The 27,800-nt window shown below is 48.3% G+C and overlaps 2 protein-coding genes across 2 annotated transcripts in view; both read left to right on the top strand.

Moving 5' to 3' along the window:
• The window catches only part of CASP6 (caspase 6), a 459,872-nt gene that overhangs the window by 83,583 nt on the left and 348,489 nt on the right, over nt 1-27,800 (top strand). The gene's annotated exons all lie outside the window — the stretch shown is intronic.
• LOC134404825 (uncharacterized) lies at nt 13,032-14,199 on the top strand. The gene is made up of 2 exons (XM_063135753.1): nt 13,032-13,300; nt 13,427-14,199. Exons 1-2 carry the CDS (start codon nt 13,037-13,039, stop codon nt 14,129-14,131), a joined length of 969 nt encoding a protein of 322 aa, XP_062991823.1. The 5' UTR covers nt 13,032-13,036; the 3' UTR covers nt 14,132-14,199.

The following is a 27,800-nucleotide window of genomic DNA, read 5'->3' as shown; positions in this document are numbered from 1 at the left end:
GAGAAGGTCCTCACGTCTAAGGAAATATAGTAAATTTGTTGATGTTCTATATACAAAGAATCCCTGAAAGGCAATGTTACTTTTGAACCTCCTTAATAGAAAGACCACAATTGTTGTGGGGGGATTGCTTTGCTTCCCCCTTTTTATCCTGCTGTGCTCATCATGCAAATAATGTAGCCTATAGATACGTCTGTTAGAACTTCAAATAATTTTAGCTGAGCTTTAATGATATGTGGTTTGCCTGCTGTGGACCTATTGCTATTTTAATTAGTTTTATGGTAATGTGTTTTTATTATTATTTATTGTATTTTACATACATTGTAAGTTGCTGTGTGAGGTTTCCCACACACACAAAGTGACCTAGGCGGAATACCTAATAATTAATAAATATTGTCTGTGCGTCCCTTGGTATTGTCTATTCACTCTCAGATTCAAATTATATCCTGTTCTGCAAAGCAGAAACATCCCATTTGATTTTGGGAGGATGTTGGTTACATTTTATATCTCTAGCTATCTGTAAACTAAAAAGCTCGCCCTGAGATTTTCAAAGAAAAAGATGGTGACACCTTAAGGAAAGAGCAGAAGTCAAATAACTGGCTTAGGAGGAATACCTAATAATTAGGCATGTGCTCCGCTCCTATTAGAAGCGCAGAAGCAGGAGCGAATTGGCCTGCTCCGCCTTGCCCAAAGGCGGAGTAGAAGCGGACCATGGACCCCTAGAAGCAAGGCGAAGAGAAGCGACCATTTTCGGAGCGCTTCTCTCTCCGCGGAGCGCTCCGATCGCCATCTTGAAACATTTCGTCCATAGATAACTGGGTTGTTTTTGAAGCTATCGTTCTGAAAATTCTTGTGCTTAGACAGTCGTGGATGGGGGTCATTTTGAGACTACTCTCACCTCTCTGCGTGGTGCGGGTCGCGCGCTAGAATTTTTTAAAAAGTAGGGTAAAGGCGGGAAAAAGATTACGTTTCAGTAACCAAACAACTGAGAAAGGTCAGCTCCATGGTTCCAAATTTGCAAGTGACATTGAGCCAGCCCCCTAGACACCATTAGCTAAGAGCTCCAGAGCAAAATTCTGCCTCCACAACGCATCCTTTTGAAAGGAAGAGGCTTTGCCCATTGGGATGGGTCAGAAACTGCCCTAACCTGACACCTGCCATATGCAGTAGGTTCTGAAACTTGACCTCAGCCACAGCCAATCTTTTGCAAGCAGACACAGTTTGGGGTGATTCTCAATTGCAGGGCTAGATGGGGTGACCATATGAAAAGGAGGACAGGGCTCCTGCAGTGGCATAGGAAGGGGAATTTCAGCAGGTGCCATTTGTATACATGCACCACCTGGTGAAATTCCCTCTTCATTACAACAGTTAAAGCTGCAGGAGCCCTGCCCTCTTTTGTATCTGGTCAAGAGGGCAGGAGCCCTTGTTTGTTTGTTTGTTTCGGTCATAGACCAGCACAGCAGAAAACAACATCACAATAATATTAAAAAAAAAAACATACAATAAAATACATAGATAAAATACAAAAAACACAGCAGTCTCAGCCTAAGTCTAAGGTACAATAAAATTCTTCAACATCAATTTCCATCAGCTTATGGCAGCCACACAAAAACTGGCCACTTTTAGAGTAACCTGGGAGACCTCTTTCAGCCTGAGGCAGAATTCTGTTTTTGCCCCAGTGGCGGATGGAGCTAAAAATACCTGCATGCTGTAGCTTAAAGCGCCTACTGCCAGTAACTAAACCTTAGGAGAGGCACTTCAACCTTATAGAACATGGTGGAAATAACCTGCACAAACATCAAGAAACCACCCAACAATTGGTGTGGGGGGGGGGGTAAGAGGACATGGTAATTGGGGGAACCCTGGAATTCCTGAGGTCCCTCACCCATGCTGTATTGCTAATGGCCAATGTCAGGTGAAAAATGTGAAGGATCTTGAGGAAAAGCTGCAGCTGCAGAGACATATCACTTTCTCTCTCTTGCTTCCTGCTTCCCACAGGATCATTAGTCCCGCCCTTCAGCCCAAAAAGACTTGCATGACAGGTCCAAGTCAGTCCCTGCTTGCAGCTTACAGTCTAAAAGATATGACACAAAAGGGGAAGGGATTGGGAGGGAAGAGGGGGGGAAATACAGGTACTAGATTCTTAGCAGCAAACTTTTGCAGGTCATGGAGATGATGATGATGATGATAATGATGATGATGATGATGATATTAATAATTTATTTCTTACCCGCCTCTCCATTTTGATCGAGGCGGGGAACAACAATAAACAATAAAATAAATAAAACTTAATTAAAACATAATATACAATAAAAACATCCTAAAAAACATCCTAAAACATTCTAAAAACATCTTAAAATTCCATGGGATAGGCCTGCAGGAAGAGATCAGTCTTTATAGCTTTCTTGAATGCTAGTAGACTGTTGTTGACAAGTCTCCTCCGGCAGGCCATTCCACAGTCTGGGAACAGCAGAAGAGAAGGTCCTCTGGGTAACAGTTGTTAATCTAGTTTTTGCTAGCTGAAGTAGATTCTTCCCAGAGGACCTGAGTGTGTGAGGTGGATTGTACAGGAGAAGGCGATCCCGCAGGTAGCCTGGACCCAAACCATGTAGGGCTTTAAAGGTAATAACCAACACTTTATACTTTGCTCGGATACTAATTGGCAGCCAGTGAAGAGATTTTAAAACTGGTGTAAGATGGTCATGCCTAGGTGTACTGGTGACCAGCCTGGCTGCCATATTTTTGACTAGTTGAAGTTTCCAGACTAGGCACAAAGGTAGCCTTATATAGAGCGCATTGCAGAAGTTAAGCCTTGAAGTTACCAGTGCGTGCACTACCGTCTTTAGGTCTTCTAACTCTAGGAAGGGTCGCAGCTGGCGTATCAGCCGAAGCTGATAGTAGGCACTCCTGGCCATTGCATCTATCTGGGCTGTCATTTGGAGCGATGGATCTGGAAGCACCCCCAAGCTGCGAACACAGTCTTTCAGGGGGAGTGTAACCCCGTCCAGAACCAGTTGACACACCTCCAAACCCAGGTTGTGGCCTTTGACAGCGAGCACCTCCGTCTTGTCTGGATTCAGCTTCAGATTGTTTTTCCTCATCCAGCCCATTACCACTTCCAAGCATTCATTCAGAGGAGACACACTATCCTTAGTTGACACTGTTGTCGAAGGCATAGAGAAATATATTTGGGTGTCATCAGCATACTGATAGCACCCCGCCCCATGCTTCTGGATGATCTCTCCCAGCAGTTTCATGTAAATATTAAATAGCAATGGGGAACGGATGACACCTTGTGGTACACCGCACAGCAGCTCGCTCTTTGAGGAGCAGCTATCCCCAAGCATCACCATCTGGAACCTGCCCGAGAGGTAGGACTGGAACCACCAAAGGACAGTGCCTCCAATTCCCAATCCCCTCAGGTGATCCAGAAGGATACCATGGTCGATGGTATCAAAAGCCGCTGAGAGGTCCAAAAGTACCAGCAGGAACACACTACCCCTGTCAATACTCAGGCGTAGATCATCCGCTAAGGTGACCATAGCTGTCTCAACTCCGTATCCTGCTCTGAAGCCAGTTTGAAATGGGTCTAGATAAACTGCGTCATCCAAAACTGCTTGAAGTTGGTTTGCAACCGCCCTTTCGATCACCTTGCCCAAAAATGGTAGATTTGATGTTGGTCTATAGTTATTAAGATCCAGGGGGTCCAGGGAGGTCATTTTTAGAAGCGGTCATACCACCACCTCTTTTAAGCATGATGGAAAACTCTCCTCCCTGAGAGAAGCATTGATAATGTGTTGTAATTGCAATCTAACTGCATCTCCTTCCTGGGCGACCAGCCAAGAAGGACAGGGATCGAGAAGGCAAGTCGTCCTCTTCACTCATCCAAGCAGCTTGTTCATGTCCTCGGTACTCACTAACTGAAACTGATCCAGTGGAATCCTACTTGCGGGGTCACTGGACACTCCATTGTCAACTTCTGCTATAATAAGTGCATCTAAGTCGGCTCTTATCCGAGAGATTTTATCTGTGAAATGATCATTAAAGGCATCACAGTGAACTACTGAATGCTCTAAAGTCAAGTTCAGGGGGGGAAGTGTCTGCGTTAGACCCCTCACCACCCTGAACAGTTCTGCTGGACACGAATTCACAGACGCAATGCATGCAGAGAAGAAAGCTTTCTTCGCTGCACGTATTGCCGCCCCATAGGTATTTAGGTCTAAATGCAGTGGAAAGGCTGCTGCTTTCTCTTCCTCAGAAGTCCTCCATGGCAGTTAGTAGCAGGAGGGAGGGAAGAATCCTGACCTCATGGAGGGGGCCTGACTGCTGCCCCCCTCTCTCTGATGGCCTACTTTGACCTTCCCCAACTTGGTGCTCTCCAGATGTTTGGGCTACAACTCCCAGCATCCCTGACTATTGGTCATGCTGATTGTGGGGAGGTGTAACAGGAGTTGAAGTCCAAAAGATCGGGAGTGCACCTGATTCCCCTCTGCGGAAGGCTGATCTACTTTATCTGAAAATGCATAATTATGAAACTTGCACTAGAGCTTCTTCTAAATACACGTTCGGCAGTCTCCAATCCTTTGATTTGTGGCAAATCAATTGAAGTGATTTGTAGGGGGACAATTGGCAGGATCCAATACTGCTACTCTGCCTACACCATAGATGTTGCGTTAGCAGAAACGAACTTTAGGGAAATGTCAATAGCATAAGCTGGTTCGATGGGTTTTCTGGGGAAATGGCATAAGCCAACATTAGATACTGCCCAAAGCAGTTTATAGATGTGAATAAAATTTAGTCTAGGCCAAAGTTCCTATAATATATGTTGCCTCACGCCTTGAAAAACTTATCCATGACCTCAGATGTTCAGCTTGGCTGTGTAATTCCTTCTCATTTCTTAGAGGCAGTGAAGACCATTGCCCTAAAGACACACACACACCGCATCTCACGATTGCTGGAATTTTGCTACCATTAATAATGGTATAAAATCAAGTAAGGAGAATGGGATGAAACTGGTTTGATACCATTATAAATGAGATTGGAATCTGCCTATCATTCTTCATTCTTTTAAACATTTCCCATTAATATTTTTTTATTGTGTGATTAATCACCTGGTGCCATGAGATTCAAAAAGTTCTCAAGCTCTAAACTGCAAAATTAATTTTTCATCAGCAGATTGTACCTAGTTTGCAATCATAGGTGAGTTTTATAATAGGAACTAAAAGTTCTTACATAAAGTTACACCCAAGGACAAGGAAAGAGAAAGGCTTTTCAGCAGAAATAGTCTATCATGCACTAATGCCAATTTCATATGACTTTATGAAAATATCTATTGGCCTCTTATTTTGACTTTAAAGAGGAAGAAAGTTATCCATGGCTACTAGTCCTGATGGCTATGTGCTACCTCCACTATCAAAAGCAGTGAGCATACATACACTACTTGCTGGGGAACATGGGTGGGAGGGTGCTGTTGCACTCATGTCCTGTTTGTGGTTCCCTGGTTGACAGCTGGTTGGCCACTGTGTAAACAGAGTGCTGGTCTAGATGGACCCTTGGTCTGATCCAACATGGTTCTTCTTATGTTCTTATGTTCATTTGCACTGTTGGCCAGTCAGAAATTAGAGAAGAAGAAGAGGAAGAAGAAGAAGAAGAAGAAGAAGAAGAAGAAGAAGAAGAAGAAGAAGAAGAAGAAGAAGAAGAAGAAGAAGAGTTGGAAGGGGCCTACAAGGCCATCGAGTCCAACCCCCTGCTCAATGCAGGAATCCACCCTAAAGCATCCCTGACAGATGGTTGTCCAGCTGCCTCTTGAATGCCTCTAGTGTGGGAGAGCCCACAACCTCCCTAGGTAAATGATTCCATTGTCGTACTGCTCTAACAGTCAGGAAGTTTTTCCTGATGTCCAGCTGGAATCTGGCTTCCTTTAACTTGAGTCCATTATTCCATGTCCTGCACTCCGGGAGGATCGAGAAGAGATCCTGGCCCTCCTCTGTGTGACAACCTTTTAAGTATTTGAAGAAGAAGAGAGCTCTAGCTATGGGGGTGGTATATAAATGTAATAAATAAATAAAATAAAGAAGAAGAAGTTAATTTCTATACCATCCCATAACCAAAGCTCTCTGGATGGTTTAGTCATGGGCACCTAGTCATACAGAACAACTATAGGCCCCAGATGAAGATGCACATTCTGATCCACATCAAAGACCAGCCAGCTCAAAGGAATGCAGATAAACATTGTGATGTGAAGGGCCATTCGTATTCAGATGCAAATAGAGAGCCACATTGGTCATGCATACAGAAGCTTGCTGTTGTTTGCACATTTCCCTTGCTAGACTGGGACATTTGTTTCTTAGCAGATTTCTGTACAAGACTGAAGAGTTTACTGTGAGAGCATCCATGGTGACAAAATTACCTGGTTTGCATGTGACAGCTAACTATGTGTTAAATAATCCATAGTGGTGCTTCTAACATCTCCGAAATTATTCAACCGTTTTGTGTGCGTGATCTAATTGAAAACCTCCTAATAAGGCACATGGGGTGATGGGGTGAGGCAGTTTTGATAATTGATATGATTAACATCTGTGGCTAACCAATTAGGAATTGCCACAGTGCTGTCTATGACCATGTTCTGTTCTCCTCCAATTGCAGTGTTTGGGGCAGGGGGTGGGGTTTCTCACAGTCTTTGATTCCATGCACTCATTGCTGTTCTTGTGGCATTAGTTTCGGTCAGAGAGAGAGAGAGAGATTCCTTTATCTTTGCATGCACAATGCAAAGTGAGATGGGGCTGTTGGTTTGCAAAGTGAGATTTAGAGGAGGAGAGAAAGAGAGATCTATGAGATCTGAGACAACTCTGTTTCTTTGCAGAGAGAGGGAGACCTGTTTCACCTGTTCCACGCCCATCGCATTCACATGTGCCTGCCTGTTCTGTTAAAGCTTTTTCCTCCAATGTGCCTGCCCATCCCACCTTGCAAGGCTGGGTTACATTATATTATTATTATTATTATTATTATTATTATTATTATTATTATTATTTCCCCTTAATGGTTTGACATGCTGTGGCTTCAAAGTTACAAGTGCCTAGTACTTGTATGTTTGTGTTTTAGGTTTGTGCAGTGCACACAAGCAGTACACAATTTATTATGTGTGCTTTATTCACACTTTGATAACTTTCCATCAGGCTGCTGCTGTTGGGAAGGCCTGGTTTGATCTGCAGGAGCTGAGTGTTTGTCTGCCCCACCCCCTTGCAGGTACTAAAGGCTCCTGGGTACTGGAGGCGCAAGCCGAAGGTGCGAAACCGGTCAAGCAGAGCGGCTACTTTGGATGAAGAACCCCAGCCTCGGACCTGGTCTCTGGTACTTTCTGATTCAGGGCATGATCTTCTACAGTGTTTGGTTATTATTCAGTGCTGTGACTGCTTTTATATATCCTACATGTTTGATTTTTTTCTGTGCCTGGCTTCTTGCTCTTGTTTTGCGACCACTTGCAACTGGTGGTGGCTGGGATTGCTCTGGTTAATGCTGTTCTTCGCTTGTTTTATTTCTCTGGCTTCTTACTATTTCTCTCTCCTCATTTTCTTCTCTCAATTCTTATCTCCTCATATCCATTTCTTATGGATCGTTCTCATTTCGTTTCTCCTAACTTAGTTCCTATTCGGTGTCTCCCCTCAGCAGCCTTTTGCGTGTTCCTTATGGAACTGTCGGTCTGTTGCTTCTAAGGCCCCTGTCATTCACGACTTGTTTATCTCTAGGTCTCTTCACCTTCTCGCTCTTACTGAAACCTGGCTTCCTGCCCATGATACCGCCATCTCTGCTGCCCTCTATCTTGGAGGACTCTCTTTTTCTCACACTAGTTTCCCAGAGGGTCATGGTGGTGGTGTGGGTCTTTTATTATCTAGTTTGTGCCAGTTCCAGCCTCTTTCCATTCCACCATCACATTGTTTTTCCTCTTTTGAGGTACATGTGCTGAAGCTTTTCGCTCCATTGCAGCTGCGGATTGCAGTTCTGTATCGCCCCCCCCCCCAGGCTCGTCCTCAAAATTTATCTCTGATTTTGATTCATGGCTGTCCTTTTTCCTCTCTGATAACTGTTCTACCCTTATCTTGGGTGATTTCAATATTCCTGTAGATGACCCCCAAGACTCTGCAGCTCTACGTTTTCTCTCATTATCTTCCTCTTATGATCTTAAGCTTTGGTCTGATTCACCCACACATTCCCTTGGACGCTGTCTGGATCTTGTTCTCACTTGGAATTGCTCTGTCTTGGACTTTTCAGCTGCTGACTTTGTCAGATCATCATCTAGTTTCTTTCATGATTACTCATAATCCTCCTTCTTCACATCCTGTTTCTCGCTCTTGTCGGTTGATTTGCAATCTATCAATTATGAGGTGTTTTCTCAATCTGTAGCCTCCTCTCTTCCTTCTGTCTTTTCTGCCGTCTCCTTGGACTCAGCTGTCTCTATCTTTAATTCCTCCTTATCCTCAACTCTTGATAATCTTGCTCCATCTACAACTCGGATAGTTCATCCTTCTCAACCCCAACCGTGGCTCACCTTTTTCATCTGCTACCTTCGTTCTTGTACCCGGGCAGCTGAACGCCTTTGGCGTAGGACTTTGTCCATTAAAAATTTGTACTCTCTTCTTTCTCTTCTGCTATTTCCTTGCTAAACAGCAGTATTACTCACTGCTGATCCAGTCAAATGCTACGCATCTCAGAGGCTCTTTGCGTCCTTCAATTCTCTTCTGAAGCCTAATCCACCATCTCTCTCTGCCTCTCTGTCTGCTAACAACTTTGCCTCTTTTTTCAATGCTAAAATCCAAACAATTCGCTCTGATCCTGCCAGCTCTGCCCCTCTTCCAGTTCCTGTCCCTCGTTTGTCAGTTCCTCCTGCAAATTTCTCTGTGTTCCCTTCGGTCTCAGCTGATGAACTGACTAGAAGCCTTCCACATGTTCTCTTGATCCGATTCCTTCTCAGGTCTTTATTAATCTTATTCCTGCTATCCTCCCTTCCTTGCTTCCTATTATTAATTTTTCTTTGTCCTCTGGTTCATTTCCTTCTGCTTTTAAACATGCTACAGTCTCTCCTATTCTCAAAAAACCTACTCTTGATGTGCTTTCTCTTTCTAATTATTGTCCTGTCTCTTTGTTGCCTTTTGTTTCAAAGATCCTGGAGCATGTGGTTTACTCTCATTGTCTTGATTTTCTTTCTAGTAACTCTGCTCTGGACACTTTTCAATCTGGATTCTGTCCTTTGCATTCCATTGAGACAGCCCTTACTAAGATTACTAATGAATTTCTTATTGCCAAGTCTATAGGCTTTTATTCTGTTCTTATTCTCCTGGATCTTACTGCAGCCTTTGACACGGTTGACCATGATCTTCTTTTGGATTCCCTTCATGACCTCGGATTTTGTGGCTCCGTCTATAACTGGTTTGCCTCCTATCTAGCTGGTCACTCTTTCAATGTGTTGGCTAATGGCAGCTCATCTTCTTCTTTTCCCCTTTCAGTAGGGGTTCCTCAAGGCTCGGTGCTTGGCCCGTTATTGTTTTCTTTATACATGTTGTCCTTGGGTAATCTTATTCAATCTCATGGTCTGCAATATCATCTGTATGCTGATGATACACAATTATACCTTTTATCTCCGGAACTTTCTCCTGATGTTCATGATCATATCTCGGCATGTCTTTCAGATATCTCAGCTTGGTTGCTTCATCATTGTTTGAAACTTAATATGGCAAAGACAGAATTGCTTGTTTTTCCTCCTAAACCTTCTCCCCATCTTTCATTCTCTCTTGTCAATGATGTTACACTTACTCCAGTCAAGGAAGCTCGTAGTCTTGGCTTTATATTTCACTCCTTGTTCTCCTTTATTCCTCATATTGAAGCAGTAGCTAAATCCTGTCATTTTTTTCCTGTATAATATTGCCAGGATTGGATAATTTTTGTTTGTCTCTTCTGCCAAGGCTCTTGTTCATGCATAGGTTATTTCTCGGTTGGACCACTGTAACCTTCTTCTCACTGGCCTTCCTTTTTCTCACATCAGTTCATTGGTGTCTGTTCATCACTCTGCTGCTAAGATCATCTTCTTGGCTCACTGCTCTGACCATGTTACTCTACTTCTGAAATCTCTTCATGGCTTCCAATTTACCTCTGAGTCCAACATAAACTTCTCCTGTTGACCTACAAAGCTTTTCACAGTCTAGCTCCTTTCTATCTTTCCTCTCTCATCTCACACTATTGCCCTGCTCATGCTCTTCGCTCCTCAGATGCCATGTTTCTTACCTGCCCAAGGGTCTCTACTTCTCTTACTCGGCTTCGTCCATTTTCTTCCACTGCCCCTTACGCCTGGAACGCTCTTCCAGAACATTTGCGAACTACAAGTTCAATCGCAGCTTTTAAAACTCACCTAAAAACTTTCCTTTTTTCTAAAGCTTTTAGAACTTGGTTTTGATCTTACTTTTATACTGTTAGTTAACTCTACCCTGTGCCTGTTTGGTGCATTCTCTTCCCCTTCTTATTATTTTATTATGATTCTATTAGAATGTAAGCCTATGCGGCAGGGTTTTGCTATTTTATTGTTTTACTCAGAATATCACCATGTACACTGATGGTGCTATATAAATAAATAAATAAATAATGAGGCGTGGGAAACACTGACTGCTGGTGGTGGTTCTGACTTGGGGGGAGGGAGTGCAGGGCTGGTTGGTTGGCTGCTCCTTTCTGCTTGGACTCATAGAAGTCAGCCACAGTGTGAAAGTGCTGCTGGGCTGGCATCACCAGTGAGTAAGCTTCTACACCAGAGTCAGGCAGGCTGTTTATTTCTCAGTTAAACTATTACTCCTATTGTCTGGCTGGGCGTCCAGTGCAGGGAGGGGGTCATTCTCCTCCTCCTCCTCCTCCCATGTAGCCTCCTACAGGAAAGCTGTTGTTGTTGCCTTGACTCGACTCACTCCAATGTGCCCGACCAACAGTTGGGGAGGAGTGCAACTTCCTCCTCATCCTGCAAGCTTCCTGTTCTCTCTGAGGTTGGGCAAGCTCTGTGCTGCTGTTATAAACATTTATGTGTTTATCTTTAAAACTGAGGGAGCTGTAAGCATTTCTGTTAATTCTCATTGACAAGAATGTACTGGTTAGCTCAAAACGGAATGGTTCTTCAATGGGTAATTCGACAAGTTGGAGAGAGGGACCCACCCTGGAAATCAAGGTGGAGAAACACCTCTACAGCGCTCCAGATTGAATTTTGAGGCAGAGAAGCTCCACTTTGCACAGCCTTAATGTCTATATTTTAAAAAACCAATGAATTATCTCCCAGTTTTTATCACAACATATGAAATGAAAAATATTGATCAATATCTAATCACCTAATCTTCCTCAACTTTGTGAAGGAATACCTAGCATTTACAGGCATCCTTCCATCTCATTCCATACTTTATCCCTGGAGTGGACAGATCACAATTCCCTGGTAGATTTCTAAGTGCTTTGCAGTCACTCTCCAAAGGTTTCCAATTCTTGCATAAAAATTGCAAGTAAAAAAATAATAATCTGCCATTACTGACCCTTCTCTCTCTGCCTTTCCTTACTTGCAAATTACGAGTGTGTTGGTTGCCTTTGGTCTTGTTGCAACTCTGCTGTCCACCATCACCATATGAAAGCTATTAAATGAAATGTTAGGATTGTACCTGTGTACATTTCTTTTCAGAAGTGGGAGTTGGTGGGTAGGAGATCTGGGAGTCTTATAATGAATGGTCTCAACAAGCAAACACTACCCACACATTCCAAAGCACAGCCTTGTCGCTGCAATACATCTCAACAAGTGCAGGTGTGGTACAAATAGACAGATGATCTGGGAGCTCAAGAAAAAGGTGATGAAAGACAAGAGTACTAAAATCAAAACGAACCCAAATTGCACAGAACACAATAGGCAAAAATACCACAAATAAGTACTATTACACTAACCCCATTGGAGTGAATGGGGGCAATACAAGGGGAGACTTGTGCTCCTGCATGGCCCCCCATTCATTTAGTGGCAAGACTAGAAGTAACAAACCATTGGAGAGCTAAAGAACCATCCATTGTGTTTGTGTAGTTCGTTCTTATAAAGCAGCCTTCATTAACCTGGGGCCTTGTTAGACCTACCGGGTGTTCCGTCGTTGAGGAGCGGTGAAAGCGGATTTTCCCGTTCAGCCGTGACGCCTCATGATCCACACCTGCCTTCGATTTGTGGCGGAAGTTTGCGCCGGTTGTGCTGCTGCCGCCGCGAGCACGGTTGCGCAGCCACACCGGCCTGATTGCCGTGGCTTTTTTTTTCGCTCGCTGCACGGTTTGCGCACGTCCAAAAGACCGCAAACTTGCGCAGCCATCAGCGATGCCGCTGCCGGCCCTGGTGGCGGCAGCGGCGGCAGTGCCAGTGCCAGCTGAAGTGCTGCTGGTGCTGTTGAGGGTCAACATTGATGCGCTCACTTCCTGATGGGGGTCGTGGAGGGTGTCATATGACCCGAGGTCAATCTTCTGCATGGCCACTCTGTGCCTACATCTCCCATCATGCCTCTGAGGTGTCGGCGGTGATGATCGCCTCTGTGCCCTCTGCCCCATCCCAAGGAGCCAACCCACATCTGGCAGAAACAGCTGCGCCAGCGGAAGCACATTGTCCGGATGCAGCATATCAGGGCAGCAGAGGTGGCTATGTGTGCGCGTCTGTGCGGGAAACGATAGCCAAGAGAGGGCAACTATGCTCCCTGACGAGGACCGTGACGATCTTTGCGCGGCCATAGGCATGCTGATCTTGCTTCTGTCGGAGTATCAGCGCCTCCGTGCACAGGTGGCTGCCAGGCGGCGGCAGTTGCGGGAACAACTGGGGAGGTGGCTACTCCGCCGCAGCGAGCTGCGGGCTGCCCTCTGCCGAACGAGGCTAGCCATGCTGGCCGCGTATGGCGACTACGTCCGTGAGACACGCCGCCGCTTCTGGGCCTGGCCGAGGAGCAAGGACTGGTGGGAAAACTTTGTCCTGAAGGAGTGGGACGATGAGCAATGGCTGAGCAATTTCCGCATGAGCAGGGGCACCTTTTTTGAAATCGTGGAGGAGTTGCGGCCGCATCTGGACAGGAGGTTGACTGTCATGCGTAGACCTATCCCAGTGGAGAAACGCCTAGCCATCACCCTATGGAGGCTGGCTACCCCTTGCGTCTACAGGACCACAGCAGAGCAGTTCGGGGTAGGCTGCTCTACGGCGGCACAAATAGTCCTGGAGGTGTGCTTTGCCATGGAAGTGACCCTCCTAGCTCGTACAGTCAAGATTGGGAACGTGGCAGAGGTGAGTGGGGGATGGGGGATGGGGTGGGGGAATGCGCTGGGAACAGGCACTCACTTTTGCGGAGGTCCGCAACTTCGGAACAATGGAGCTGTCACTAATATGTCCTTTGTGTTTTCTGCCCCACAGATCATGCATGGTTTTGGGGAGCTGGGGTTCCCTCATTGTGTGGGCGCGGTGGATGGCAGCCATATTCCTATCCAATCTCCGATACACCAAGCCTCAGAATACATAAACAGGAAGGATGACTACTCCATGATTCTGCAGGGGACCTGCGACCACAAGGGGCGGTTCATCAATGTGGAAATAGGATGGAGCGGCAAGAACCATGATGCCTATGTCTTTGCCAACTCAGGCCTCTGTGAGACGATGGATGCAGGTGTCTTCGTGCCTACCCATCCAACAATCAGATTGCACGGCCAGCAGATTCCACCCCTCATTATTGCGGATGGCGCGTACCCTTTGCGTGAGTGGTTGATGAAACCCTATGGTGGGGCAGTCACTCCACAGCAAGCCCACTTCAACCGCTGTCTTAGGCGAGCACGCCTTGTGGTGGAGCAGGCGTTCGGCCGCCTCAAGGGGAGGTGGCGGAGCATAGGCGTGCACCTGGAGCTGGCCGAAGAAAACATCCCTTCGGTCATCAGTGCTTGCGTCATCCTGCACAACATCTGCGAAACCAAGGGGCATGCCATGCTCGTGGAGGCGGCGGAGCACAATTCTGTTGAGCTGGCTACTCTGGGCGAGCCCTACGTCAATGAGGCCAATCGCCACACCCAGGAAGGGCACAAGGTGCGGGATGCTGTCAGAGAGTTCCTGTGGGCTAACCGCCGCTGACAGCCTGCCTCATAAAATTGGACTGTGCTTCTTCCCCTGTGCAGTCCTTCCAGTCCTTTACCCCAGAGTAACAGGCGTATGCCCACTTGTGTGCAATTAACTCTAGGCTATTTACGCCCACATGTATGCAATAATATATATGCTATGTACGCCCACATGTATGCAATAATATATATGCTATGTACGCCCACATGCATGTTATTTACTGTTTACTCTGTACAGCACCATCTACAGTGATGGTGCTATATAAATTAGTAATAATAATAAACTCCAGTCAAACTGCGCAACGTGTAATCATCCTAAATGTAGCCCGAAGGGCAAACCGTGCTTATCGCCATCGTCCGCTTATTTGCGGACGTCCGCAATCTCGGAAAACGTCAACAGGGGGAGCGTATGTCTCCGAAGGGCAAACCGTGCTTATTGGCATCGGCCGCTTCTTTGCGCATGTACGCAGTTCCGAAAAACGTCAACAGGGGGAGCGTACGTCAGGCCTACCCCGGTAAAGATGGAGCCTCGGAGGGTCGCCTACTGGCAGGAGCCCGAGATGGAGATGCTCCTTGAGCTCCTCCTGCAGTCTGGAAGGTCGGAGCGCCTCATGAGGAGCTCCAGCCTCCAGACAATAGATATTTTCAGGAGGGCTGCAAGGAGCCTCTCCATCGCGGGCTACTCCCGCACTGCTGAGCAGTGCAGGAGCAAGTTTAAAGGCCTAAAGGCAGCCTTCTTTGAGGCTCTGGAGTGCTACCGGGGTAGCCCTCCTAGGAGAGCCCAGCCCCCCTTCTACACCCTCCTGCACGAGCTGTGGGATCGGGCTGGGCGACCCTCGTGGGAGGAGCGGCGCCCAACAAGTAAGTACCCTTTGTATCACTGTGCCCCATCCCCCAACACTGCAGCCATGCTGAAGCTGCCCTGCACCACCTGCTATAATCATTGCCCCTCTGTGTGGTGGTTGCACTCAGCCTCATGCCAGTGCCTTGGCCAACTTGTCATTTCTCCATCCCAGCCCATGTATAATGCATGTTGGCAGCCAGGTGCAAAGCCCATCCCCCATCCTGGTTCCATGTAGGCAGTGGCCCCTAGAACTGCTTACCATGCCCATGTAATGTGGGTTCCAATGTGGGATCTCATTGCGCAATGAATGTCCTGGCCCACTAACTGATGCATACCTGCCTATTACCTTCACAGGGCTTCAGCGTGCCCGCCTCCGGGCTGTGTGCCAGGAGCCTGTGGGAGCTGAGGAGGAGCAGCACCACCAACCAGAGGAGGGCAGTGGGGAGGGAGGCCCCCCTCCTGAGGCGGCCCCGCCAGAGCAACCTCCCTGCAGCCCACCCACCGCACCACCTGGTAAGTCCACAGCCCTACCACAAGCAGGGGTTGGTGCTGGTTCCACGCACCTTCTGCTTGGGGGCTTGGGGAAGAGGCCGCATTCATTGGAGAGGGAGTGGTGCACATCAGTCTAGTGGCATCCAAATGAACACGTATGTGGCCTCCTCCCTGCCAGGTTGTGCACCATTCCACCTGCCCACCCACTCCCTCACTACAGTTCTGGTTGTGCACTCCCCACTCCCATCCCTCACCTCCTCAACACCCCTTCTTTTCTGTGACAGGTGATGGAGCTGCTGTGGCCGTCACTCCGGACCTCATGCGGTCGTTCAGCCGCTTAGAGGGGGCGGTGCGCAGAACAAGTAAGTAGTGACTCTAGTGTTTGGTGTGCTCATGGGGGGGGGTGCTGCAGCATACATCACTAATACCATCTTTCCTTTCGCAGTGCGCTCCTTGGAAAGGAGGGTCACCCGCCTGGAGCGGGACGTCCGGGCCATAAAGAGATCCTGCAGGCAGGATGCTCACGAGCAGCAAGGCCCCTGACTGTGCCATTTTTATTTTTTTATTAATGTTTAAAAAAAAATGCTTTTCAGAAAAATAAAGCTTTTCTTTGTTCTTGTTGAAAAAAAACTACAAATTTTCTAATGTTTATAAAAAAAAAAAAATCTAATATATTTTGCTTAAAGGTGTGTGTGCGCTTCTATGCAGTGCTTGGCCAGGGTCCCTGGCAGGACTAGGAGGAATGGTGAGCCACCCCACTCCACCCCACACTCAATACTACCTTCCCCCCTTCATGGGGAGTAGGGCTGGCGCTCCTTGGGGTTACGCTTCGGCCACTCCCTGCGCTGCTGCTTGGCAGGTGGGCTGTGTGGTTCCCCAGGCACTGCAGGGGGAGCTGCTGCAGGCTCCAGGTGCCTGCTCCTGGCCTTTCCATTCCCCCCCACAGCCGCTGGGGCTGCTCTGGCTGGAGCCCCCACTGCTGCTGGGGCTGCCTTGGCCCTGGGCTGAGCCCCCCCAGCCGGTGGGGCTGCCTTACCCTTGCTGTGAGGCCCCCCAGCCGGTGGGGCTGCCTTGGCCCTGGGCTGAGCCCCCCCAGCCGGTGGGGCTGCCTTGGCCCTGGTCTCAGGCCCCCCAGCCGGTGGGGCTGCCTTGGCCCTGGTCTCAGGCCCCACAGCCGGTGGGGCTGCCTTGGCCCTGGTCTCAGGCCCCACAGCCGGTGGGGCTGCCTTGGCCCTGGTCTCAGGCCCCACAGCCGGTGGGGCTGCCTTACCCTTGCCGTGAGGCCCCACAGCCGGTGGGGCTGCCTTGGCCCTGGGCTGAGGCCCCACAGCCGGTGGGGCTGCCTTGGCCCTGGGCTGAGGCCCCACAGCCGGTGGGGCTGCCTTGCCTTTTGCCCTGCCTTTCCCCCCCTGGGATGTGGCACAAAGAGGTTGCTCCTGGGGTGGGGATGGGGTGTCCTCCCTCTGGGGTGGGGATGGGGTCTCCTCCCTCTGGGGTGGGGATGGGGTCTCCTCCCTCTGGGGTGGGGATGGGGTCTCCTCCCTCTGGGGTGGGGGTTCGGGAGCCTCCTCCCAGAGTGGGCCAGGGAGTAGGTGTTCCACTGGGTCCCTGCCTCTCACTCCACCAGTTTGTGGGCCAGTAAGAGGCAGTGCCCTCACAGGGCGATCCCTATGCCTAGGGGGGCCAGTCCTCAGACCACGCATGCCACCGACCAGCTCCTCCAGACAGGTGGCTACCCTATCCACACAGCGCACCATTGCTGCCCCATTTTCAGCATCTACTTGGAGTTGCTGCCTTGCGATGTCCAGATATTCGCTGAAGTTCTCAGAGTCACGCTCAAGGATTTGGAGGATGCAGGCGTTGTCTGCTGCTGCCTGGCGCATGATCTCCAGAGCAGCATCTCCTCCTCTCCTCTGGGAGCGACGGTTGCGAATCTCTGCAAGGCGAGAGGCAGGTGACAGGGTGGCCCTGGGGTTTGCCACCCCTGGATCTGTGTGGAGAAGGTTGGCTATTCAGACACATGCGGCAGCACTGAACAGGGGAGGTGAGGATCAGGTGGAGTGTGCAGTGCCATACAGATACACCACCACCTTGGGCAAGCACACTGCTGCACATCTAGCCGCCCAATTGCACAAGAGGGCACAGCAGGTGAAGTGCCCCTTCCTGCCTGGCAGCGAAAGGGTGTGGTTGTGCGCCTAGAACTGCCCTTAGCAACTAAGCAGCTGGCAGTGGTGCTGGTGGGTGGCTAACTCACAACATTGCATTCCAGCCCCAGACTTCTGCTGTTCTGTTATCTGTGAGAGCCGTTCCCATGGCTGAGAAATGCTGACTCCCACTCCCACTCCCACAGCATCGACCTTGGTGCATCTGGGGAATTGCAGGCTCCTTCCCAAGATCTTCCCCCACTGCTCCCCTCCTGTTGGTGTGATGGACTGAAGGCAGTTCAATCACACCCACCCACCACACTAACTGCACCTTCCCCCATTCAGAGCATTCAGCACAGGGCACCTGCCAGGGTGCCGTGTAGATCCTTGCCTACCTACACGTGGCCACACACCTGTGTGTTAGTGCTGCCATGTCCCCAGCATGTCTGAGTGGTTGCAGGAGCACACATGCACACCTGAGGAGTGCAGAGTACTCACCAGGAGCACGTCCTCTATCTGGGCTGTCCCTGGAGCCACCTTCAGTGGGTTGTGGGGGGCCTGTCAAGGCAAAGTCAGGCCTATGTCACACTCATACCTCACCATTTGCCAGTCCACCCTCTGCCAAGGATCAATGCCCATGGTTGTGGGGATGCTGTATGGTGGGCACATACTCACAGTTCAGTCCAGTCTGGCTGCTGGTGCCTTCACCTGCTTCGCTGTCAGAGTCTGCAGCTACATTACCAGATTCTTCATCATCTGGTGGCATGTAGGAGAAAGCATTGGAGGTAGGGGGAAGGGCAGCTTCCCCTCCCCAGAGATGCAGGGGCCTCAAATGCAGCCCTTCCAGGCCCCCCTCCTCCAGGCATTTTGCGTGGAGAAGAGAGGATTCCCACTGGCATGGGATGCTGTGCTTGTGCCCCCACCTCCTGCCCCCTACCAGCAAGCCTGTGGGGTGGCTCTGCAGTCCCATTGCCGAAGTTGGTGGGGAGGTGTAGGGATGGGCTGGGGGAGGCAGAAGGGCACACTCACCAGCTGATGTGTCTTCGTCCACATCCCTGCTGAGTGAGGTGGTTTCGCTGGCGTCCTCAGACATGTCCTGGGAGCCCACAGGAAGAGAGGGTGGTGGCTGAGTGGCTCGGGAAATTACACGTGTGGACTGTGTCCGAGTAATTGTCAGACTGCCTGCCACGCGTTTGGGGCGCGTCGTGGTATCCCCACGGAGAATGGAATGTAATTTCTGATAGTAGGGGCACGTGGTGGCATTGTTGCCTGACCTCTCATTATGGTTCCTCACACGCCGGTAGTCTGACCGCAAGCTCTTGGTTTTAGTGCGACACTCTTTGGCGGTTCGCTCATGGCCTCTCCTGCCCATCTCCCGTGCCACTTGTTCGAACACATTAAAGTTGCGGTGGCTAGCCCTCAGCTGCTCCTGAATCCTTTCTTCTCCCCAAATGTCCAGCAGATCTAGGATCTCTTGGTGTCTCCATGTCATGCCCCGCCCTTTTGGCCCCATGCCTGATACCTATTCAGGGGCTAAGCAGAGAGAACGGGGCTCGTTACTTTCCGCACCACCGGAGGTCCATCGGAAGGGCAGGGGAGTGTAGTGAACCATTTTAAAGGGGCTTCCCTCACCTGCTGCCGGGTGGCCGCTGGAAGATGACCGCCCACCCTCGCTTGCTGCCCTCTGCCAGCCGGTTCCCTCCAGCTGGCTGCCCACCCACACCCACAGTAGCTCACCAGCCACTTTTCCGGTCCTCCGGTCCTGCGCGAAATGTAGCTATGGGAATAAAATAGCCGCTCTGCCGCGCTGCCCCAGCTGCCGGACTGCGCGCAAATGGTGGAGGCGGCTTGACCGAAGCCGCTGGCCACTCCCCTAAGCACGCCTTTTCCTGACCCTACATCTGCATGGGCACTCTGCATGGCCACTCTGTGCCTACATCTCCCATCATGCCTCTGAGGTGTCGGCGGCGATGACCGCCTCTGTGCCCTGTGCCCCATCCCAAGGAGCCAACCCACATCTGGCCGTAGCCATGGCAGCAGCCCACAAACAGCTCTGCCCTCTGCCAGCCTGGTACCCACACTAACAGGCAGCGTACAGCACCGCCATTATGCGGCCACGGTAGCTGCCCACCGCAAGGAGTCACCAGCCACTTTTCCGGTCCTCCGGTCCTGCGCAAACTGTCACTGGGGAAATAAAAAAAAACCCACTAGAACAGGCGCACATCCCCCACCCATCCCCCACACATCCCAGCAGCACACTAGCCACTTTTCCGTTCCTCCATTCCTGCGCAAACTGTCAGTGGGGGAGTAAAAAAAAAAAGCCGCTCCGCCGCGCTGCCCCAGCTGGCGGACTGCGCGCAAATGGCGGAGGCGGCTTGACCGAAGCCGCTGACCACTCCCCCTTAGCATGCCTTTTCCTGCCCAGTGCGGACCGCAGTGACCTCACATCCTCCCACACGTACTCCGAATTACCGCGGGACGGCAGGAAAAGGTGCCCTAAAACTCACTTTTTTAAAGTCGGGAGAAAGAGGCTTCACCGCAGGATAACGACGGATCCTGGTGAACGTCATCTGGAAGCCTCGACACGACTGCGGAAGGTAACGCGCGCTACAGCCTCGTCTAGTAACGCCCCTGGTGTCCTTGTACTATAGTTTCCATGATTCCCAGCCAATTTGGCCAATGGCTGGGGATGTTGTCATCAAGCACATATCTGGAGGTTGGGGTAGTTTATTACAAAGTGAAATCATTTCTGGCTTCTTTTATTATTATTATTATTATTATTATTATTATTATTATTATTATTTATATAGCACCATCAATGTACATGGTGCTGTACAGAGTAAAACAGTAAATAGCAAGACCCTGCCGCATAGGCTTACAATCTAATAAAATCATAATAAAACAATAAGGAGGGGAAGAGAATGCAAACAGGTACAGGGTAGGGTAAGCAGGCACAGGGTAGGGTAAAACTAACAGTAGAAAGTAACAGTAGAAGTCTGCACAACATCAAGTTTTAAAAGCTTTAGGAAAAAGAAAAGTTTTTAGTTGAGCTTTAAAAGCTGCGGTTGAACTTGTAGTTCTCAAATGTTCTGGAAGAGCGTTCCAGGCGTAAGGGGCAGCAGACGAAAATGGACGAAGCCGAGCAAGGGAAGTAGAGGCCCTTGGGCAGGCGAGAAACATGGCATCAGAGGAACGAAGAGCACGAGCGGGGCAATAGTGTGAGATGAGAGAGGAGAGATAGGAAGGAGCCCTTTTAGAGGTAGGCCTTAGCTAGACCTACCTGAAAGTCTAGGAGGAGGGGAAACCTCGCATTGCGATTAACACGAGATTTCGCCCCTGTTTACACATAAGGTGCGACGACCTCCGGAAGAGAGGCGTCGCGCCCACCATTTTTAAATTTTCTTAAAGGGAGAGGAGCGCACAAATGCTTGTGCGCAAAAGTAAGTTTTTTTAAAAAAAATCATTTCATTTCCCCGCTCCCCCCACCTTAACCCTGATGGGCGCAGCTCCCATCTCTGCGCGAGTAATTGCGCAGAGACGGGTAAACCCATGGAAATGGGCCACACGCTCCACGGTCTCAGGCTCAGCCCGAAACTGCAAAAAAAGCAGGCCCAAAGTGTAGGGCTGTACCCCAGGGCAAGGGAGGGATGATCCCTCCCTGATCCTGGGATCCCCTGTGCATCATGTGTATCCGGATTCACCCCGGGATATAGCCTGGTCTAGCTAAGGCCGTAGGCACACTGAAAACCTATGGTTTTATTTATTTAGTACCCAAGGTACTAAGCAAGAGACTAGGTACTAAGCAAGGTACTAAGCAAGGATGCTAGAATGACCCACCCCCAATAACACCTTTTAACATGGTGGAATACTTTTTTTACTGATCATCCTGAACACAGGGAAACACTGCTGTGTTTCCATGTAATACACTTTCTAAGGAGTAAGTCCTACTGAACATAGCAGGACTTGTTTCTGAGCAAACATATATAGGATTGTACTGCATGGCACTGTAATGGGACACACAATATTGTTCTTTTAGTGTACCCAGCTAAATCCATTAGCATATTGGAGGCTACACCAACATCCAGAAGATAATAGGGAGTCAAATACAAATACTGAAGCATTGGCATAGCATGCTTTTTGGGATGCAGCAACAGGGAGTAAGGAGAAGCCTGCTCAGCCATATAGCTATCAAGGGTAGTGTCACACTTAGGGTGGCCATGTGTCCAAATTTACAGAGGACAGTCCTCTATATGAAGGGCTGAACAGTTGAAGTCAGGTTTAAAGATTTAAAAACAACAACAACAATAACAATGGGTCTTGAAGTTGTCCATCAACAGTACCTGGATAGCAGACTGTACCAGCACATAGGTCACCATCTGCTCAACCTTGTATTTCTATTTAAATTCTAGTAATCATTTTGACCATAGAATAGCAGAGTTGGAAGGGGCCTACAAAGCCATCGAGTACAACCCCCTGCTCAATGCAGGAATCCACCCTAAAGCATCCCTGACAGATGGTTGTCCAGCTTCCTCTTGAATGCCTCTAGTGTGGGAGAGCCCACAACCTCCCTAGGTAAATGATTCCATTGTCGTACTGCTCTAATAGTCAGGAAGTTTTTCCTGATGTCCAGCCGGAATCTGGCTTCCTTTAACTTGAGCCCGTTATTCCGTGTCCTGCACTCTGGGAGGATCGAGAAGAGATCCTGGCCCTCCTCTGTGTGACAACCTTTTAAGTATTTGAAGAGTGCTATCATGTCTCCCCTCAATCTTCTCTTCTCCAGGCTAAACATGCCCAGTTCTTTCAGTCTCTCTTCATAGGGCTTTGTTTCCAGACCTCTGATCATCCTGGTTGCCCTCCTCTGAACACGCTCCAGCTTGTCTGCGTCCTTCTTGAATTGTGGAACCCAGAACTGGACGCAATACTCTAGATGAGGCCTAACTAGGGCCGAATAGAGAGGAACCAGTACCTCACATGATTTGGAAGCTATACTTCTATTAATGCAGCCCAAAATAGCATTTGCCTTTCTTGCAGCCATATCGCACTGTTGGCTCATATTCAGCTTGTGATCTACAACAATTCCAAGATCCTTCTAGTTTGTAGTATTGCTGAGCAAAGTATCCCCCATCTTGTAACTGTGCCTGTGGTTTCTATTTCCTAAATGCAGAACTTGCCATTTATCCCTATTAAATTTAATTCTGCTGTTTTCAGCCCAGCACTCCAGCCTATCAAGATCACTTTGAAGTTTGTTTCTGTCTTCCAGGGTATTAGCTATCCCACCCAATTTGGTGTCATCTGCAAATTTGATCAGCGTTCCCTGCACTGCCTCGTCCAAATCATTAATAAAAATGTTGAAGAGCACTGGGCCCAGGATTGAGCCCTGCGGTACCCCACTCATTGCCTCTCCCCAGTTGGAGAAGGTTCCATTGATAAGTACTCTTTGAGTCCGATTCTGTAGCCAACTGTGAATCCACCTAATAGTTGTTCCATCTAGCCCATTTTTAGCTAGTTTGTTAATCAGAATATCATGGGGCACTTTGTCAAAAGCTTTGCTGAAGTCAAGTCCACAGCATTCCCACAGTCCACAAGGGAGGTTACCCGATCAAAAAATGAGATCAAATTAGTCTGACAGGACTTGTTCTTGACAAATCCATGTTGGCTTCTAGTGATCACCGCATTGATTTCAAGGTGTTTACACATTGACTTCTTTATAATCTGCTCCAGAATTTTCCCAGGGATGGATGTCAGACGGACTGGTCTGTAGTTCCCAGGTTCCTCCTTTTTGCCCTTTTTGAAGATAGGGACAATGTTAGCCCTCCTCCAGTCATCCAGCACCTCTCCCGTCTTCCATGATTTTGCAAAGATAATAGCCAAAGGTTCTGAGAGTTCTTCCGCTAGCTTCTTCATTACTTTAGGATGCAGTTCATCGGGCCCTGGAGATTTGAACTCATTCAAGGAAATTAGGTGTTCCTTGACCATTTGTTTATCAATCTCAAACTTCAATCCTGCCCCCTCAGCTTGCACTTCACTTTTTCCAGGGGGGTCATAGACCACTTTTGGGAGAAGACTGAGCTAAAGTAGGAATTGAGCACTTCAGCTTTTTCTTTGTCATCTGTTATCAATTTGCCGTCCTCATTAAGCAGTTGAACCACCATTGCTTTCCTCTGTCTTTTACTACTCACATATCTGAGGAAAGCCTTTTTATTGCTTTTAGCATCCCTCGCTAATCTCAGCTCATTCTCAGCTTTAGCCTTCCTGACGCCATTTCGGCACTTCTGCGCCACCTGTCTGTACTCTTCTTTTGTAGCCTGGCCTTCCTTCCATTTCCTATATGTATCCTTTTTTGTTTTCGGGTCATCTCTAAGCTTTTTGTGGAGCCACATTGGTTTCCTCTGTTGTCTTCTATCTTTTCTCCTTAACTGTGCCTTTAAAATTTTTAAATACTCCCACCCATCCTGCACGCCTTTTCTCATTAGGCTCATTTTCCATGGGACCTTACTTATCATAGTTCTGAGTTTATTAAAATCAGCTTTCCTAAAATCCAGACTACGTGTATGGCTACACTCAACTTTTGTGTCTTTCATAATCAAGAATTCAAGTATGATGTGGTCACTTTCCCCCAGAATTCCCGTAACTGCCACTTTATCCACTAAGTCATCCCTATTGGTCAATATCAAGTCAACGATTGCCGATCCTCTAGTTCCTTCCTCTACTTTCTATAAGGGGAAGTTATCACCCACAAATGTCAGGAAATTCTTGGAAGGACCGCTTTTGGCAGTATTGGTGTCCCAACAGATATCAGGGTAATTGAAGTCCCCCATCACTACTACATCACACTTCCTTGAAACACTGGCAATTTGTTTCTCAAAAGTTTCATCCTCGTCTTCTCCTTGATTGGGTGGTCGGTAGTAGACTCCGATTATCATGTTCTTTTTATTCCTTGCCCCATTTATTTTAATCCAGATGCTCTCGATGGGGCTCCCAGTCTGATCCGCCTGTATTTCTGTGCAGGGATCGGTATTTTTAACATATAGTGCAACTCCACCTCCCTTTCTATTTCTTCTGTTCTTTTTGAACATGTTCTATCCTTCAATTGCTATATTCCAGTCATGGGAATCATCCCACCAAGTTTCAGTTATATCCATTAAGTCATATTTGCTTTCATGTAATAAGAGTTCAAGTTCATTCTGTTTGTTTCCCATGCTCTGGGCATTAGTATATAGACATTGAAGACCATGTGTTTTATAGTCTGGCTTTGTTCCTACATTGTTGCGGACACTATTTTGGGGCACTATTGGAGCTATTCTCTGTACTGTGGTGCATTGGCCTTCATCCATTGTTGCCTCAATGTTTACGTCTCCCGCTCCATAAGATTCAGTTTAAAGCCCTCCTGATCAAGTTCTTCATGCTGTGCCCAAACACATTCTTTCCAGCCCTTATGAAGTGCAACCCATCCCTTGCCAGCAGTCCATGTTCCAAGTAGCGTAGCCCATGGTCCCAGAATCCAAAACTCTCACGTCGGCACCACCTTCGTAGCCAGTTGTTCATCTGGATTATTTTTCTTTCTCTTTCTAATCTTCTTCCAAGAACCGGGAGGATTGAAGACTAAAGTATCTGGGCCCCAAAGTTCTCCAGTTTCCTTCCCAGAGCTTCAAAATCTGAAATGATTTCTTCGTAGCTCTGCTTGGCGACATCATTTGTTCCCACATGGATGAGAAGAAAGGGGTATGTGTCCATGGGCTTTATGAGCTTTGGTAACCCTTCAGTCACATCTCTAATCTGTGCTCCAGGGAGACAACACACCCGGCGAGTCCATGGGTCTTCACGACATAGTTGGGTTTCAATCACACGCAGCAGGGAGTCTTCCACAATGACTACTCTTCTCTTCTTCTTGGTTGACCTACCTTCTGCCTCTTGTTCATTGTTGCACAGTGTCTCCTGTACTTCTTCCTCTGCAAACTGTCCTTCAGTCTCATCCTCCAGTAGCTGAAAGCGGTTGCTTAACTCTAATGGTTTCACCGGTGCAGAATGCCTTCTAGTTCTTCTGCTCCTAACTGTCACTCTTTCCCAGGGAGTTTCTTCTTCATTGGTTTTCCTCCCCTCAGCATACTCCACTTCTGCTTCAGCTGGCTGTTGCTCTTCAATCTCATGTGCTTCTTGTTGCTGTTGCAGTTCCACCATTCGGTCTAAGAACTCCTCGTCTTCTCTTATTCCTTGGAGGGTGGACACTCGCCGCTCAAGTCCTCTCACTTTTTCTTCCAAAAGTGCCACCAGCTTGCACTTGTTGCAGGTGTACGCCATGCTGAGCTCAGGCATAAACACGAACATTGCACACCCTTTGCAGGTCACCACCTCTAGGGGCTCCTTTCCATCCATATTGTCTATTTCTGCTTTTTTTCCCCCTTTCTGATTATAGTGGAATTGCCTTTGCTTTGTCCTGTCCTCTCTGAAGGTACACAACTATATGAGTATGTCTTAAGGGAAAATAATATTTTTGGTTGGTTTTTTTGTGTGTTTTTTTTGGGTTCTTTTTTCGCTTTATGGTTTTCTTTGTTTCCCCCCCCCCTCTTTTTTTTTCTCTTAGTGGCCTCCCCCTTGACCTCCCCTGCCAAACTCCCCCTGTCAAACTCCTGTTTGCTCTTCCTGTTAGCTCATATCAATTAACACATGCAGCTGTAATGCAAGTCTTTCACTGTTTTGGTGACCCACTCCCTCTTTTTTGACAAGGCACTCATGGCCACCTTAATCACACAGAGCATGTGGCAGTAGCAAGTGATGCAGAAGGAATAAGAGATGATGATGATTAGTATGTTTGAGCCATACCTGTTCTAACATTAAAGGTTGCAAGTTTCTCATCCTGGCCACTACTACAACTGGAGATTCCGGTGCTCTCAGAGCACTCTAGGGATATGAAGCTGTACATTCAATGATGGCACTTTCTTGTGACACAGCAAGCCCTGACATTATTGTACTACTGAGCTATACATTAAAACAAGAGCTAGACTACATGAGCTAATTTTGATAGGAAATTTTAATGTATTTTCTCACACAGTATCTCCATAATGTTCCCATGTGGGCCATCTTACCTGGTGTCCCAACACAACATGTGCATCTGGTCCTCTGCACTGAAGCTCCTTCTGAGTCTTGAAGCTCCATCCCACCAGTGTTATAGTGTGCTCTCATGATGAATGATATGCAAAGGACTCATATAACACTGACCTTATATGGCGAATTGCATTCAAAGTACTCACATGACGGTGACCATGTCCTGCTGTGATTGTGGGTCTTCCCCCCCCCCCCGGTGACATTTTAGTCCATATAAAGTGCAAATCTTCTTGTTCTCTGTGCCACTGGGGGCGCAGAAGGATGACGAGGAGCAGAGCTGCCACGGAGCACTTCTTTTCTCAGCCCAGAGCAGACCCAGCCCTCCCGGGGCACGTGCCGGAGCAGGAAGATGAGCCACCCGGCAGCCTCCCTCAGCAGCCCCGAAGCATGCGCTGCGGAGCCTGGCTGGCCCAGCCTGGGGCATGTGCTGGAGCAGGGCAGGGCGGAGGCATGGAGGTGGACTAAGGCTGGTGTGATGGAGCTTGCAACAGCAACAACAACTTTCATACGCTATGGAGACGAAGTGCAATAATTCGAGGGAAAACCAGGACAAACGGGTAGGTGTGATGAAGCTCTTGGAGAGTGTGATGGATCATGTTATGTTGCACACCACCCATTCCCAGTGCCCCAATTCAAAGAAAGAATGGACAGTGGTACCTTTGGCTGAGTGTGGGGTTCCCCTTATCACCCTCTGGAATTTGGTAATCATCCAACCTGCTGGTTGCTGGGAGCCGCCATGCCATGGCGGAAACGAACATCTCACCAAAAGATCTCTGCCTTGATGTTCTCATCTGCGTTCACCCAGCAAGTATTTATATGCTACATATGTTAAATCAGGGGCGATGAAACTCTTTCAGCATATGGGACAAATTCCATTTTGAAGAAGCTCTTGGTGGGGGGCAGTATTCCAGTGATGGATGGGGCCAAAACATCCCAGCATATTGTAGCTTAAAGTTCTTACTGCCAGTAACTAAGCCTTAGGAGAGGCATTTCAACCATTTAGACTTTGGGAGAGGGAACTGCACAGAAGCCAGGGAACCAACTATTGGGAGTTGGGGGGGGAAGAGGATATGGGCTTCTAGGGAACATGAGAGGGCTGCATT

The sequence above is a fragment of the Elgaria multicarinata genome, chromosome 10, assembly GCF_023053635.1.
Source record: "Elgaria multicarinata webbii isolate HBS135686 ecotype San Diego chromosome 10, rElgMul1.1.pri, whole genome shotgun sequence".
NCBI lineage: Eukaryota > Metazoa > Chordata > Lepidosauria > Squamata > Anguidae > Elgaria > Elgaria multicarinata.
The sequence above is the reverse complement of the archived record's forward strand: the minus strand, read 5'-3'. Positions and strand labels throughout refer to the sequence as shown.

Coding starts and splice junctions, on each gene's coding strand:
- LOC134404825 (XM_063135753.1), top strand. CDS start 13,037: ATGAGCAGGGGCACCTTTTTTGAAATCGTGGAGGAGTTGCGGCCGCAT. Junction 13,301..13,426: donor AGATTGGGAACGTGGCAGAG/GTGAGTGGGGGA, acceptor TCTGCCCCACAG/ATCATGCATGGTTTTGGGGA.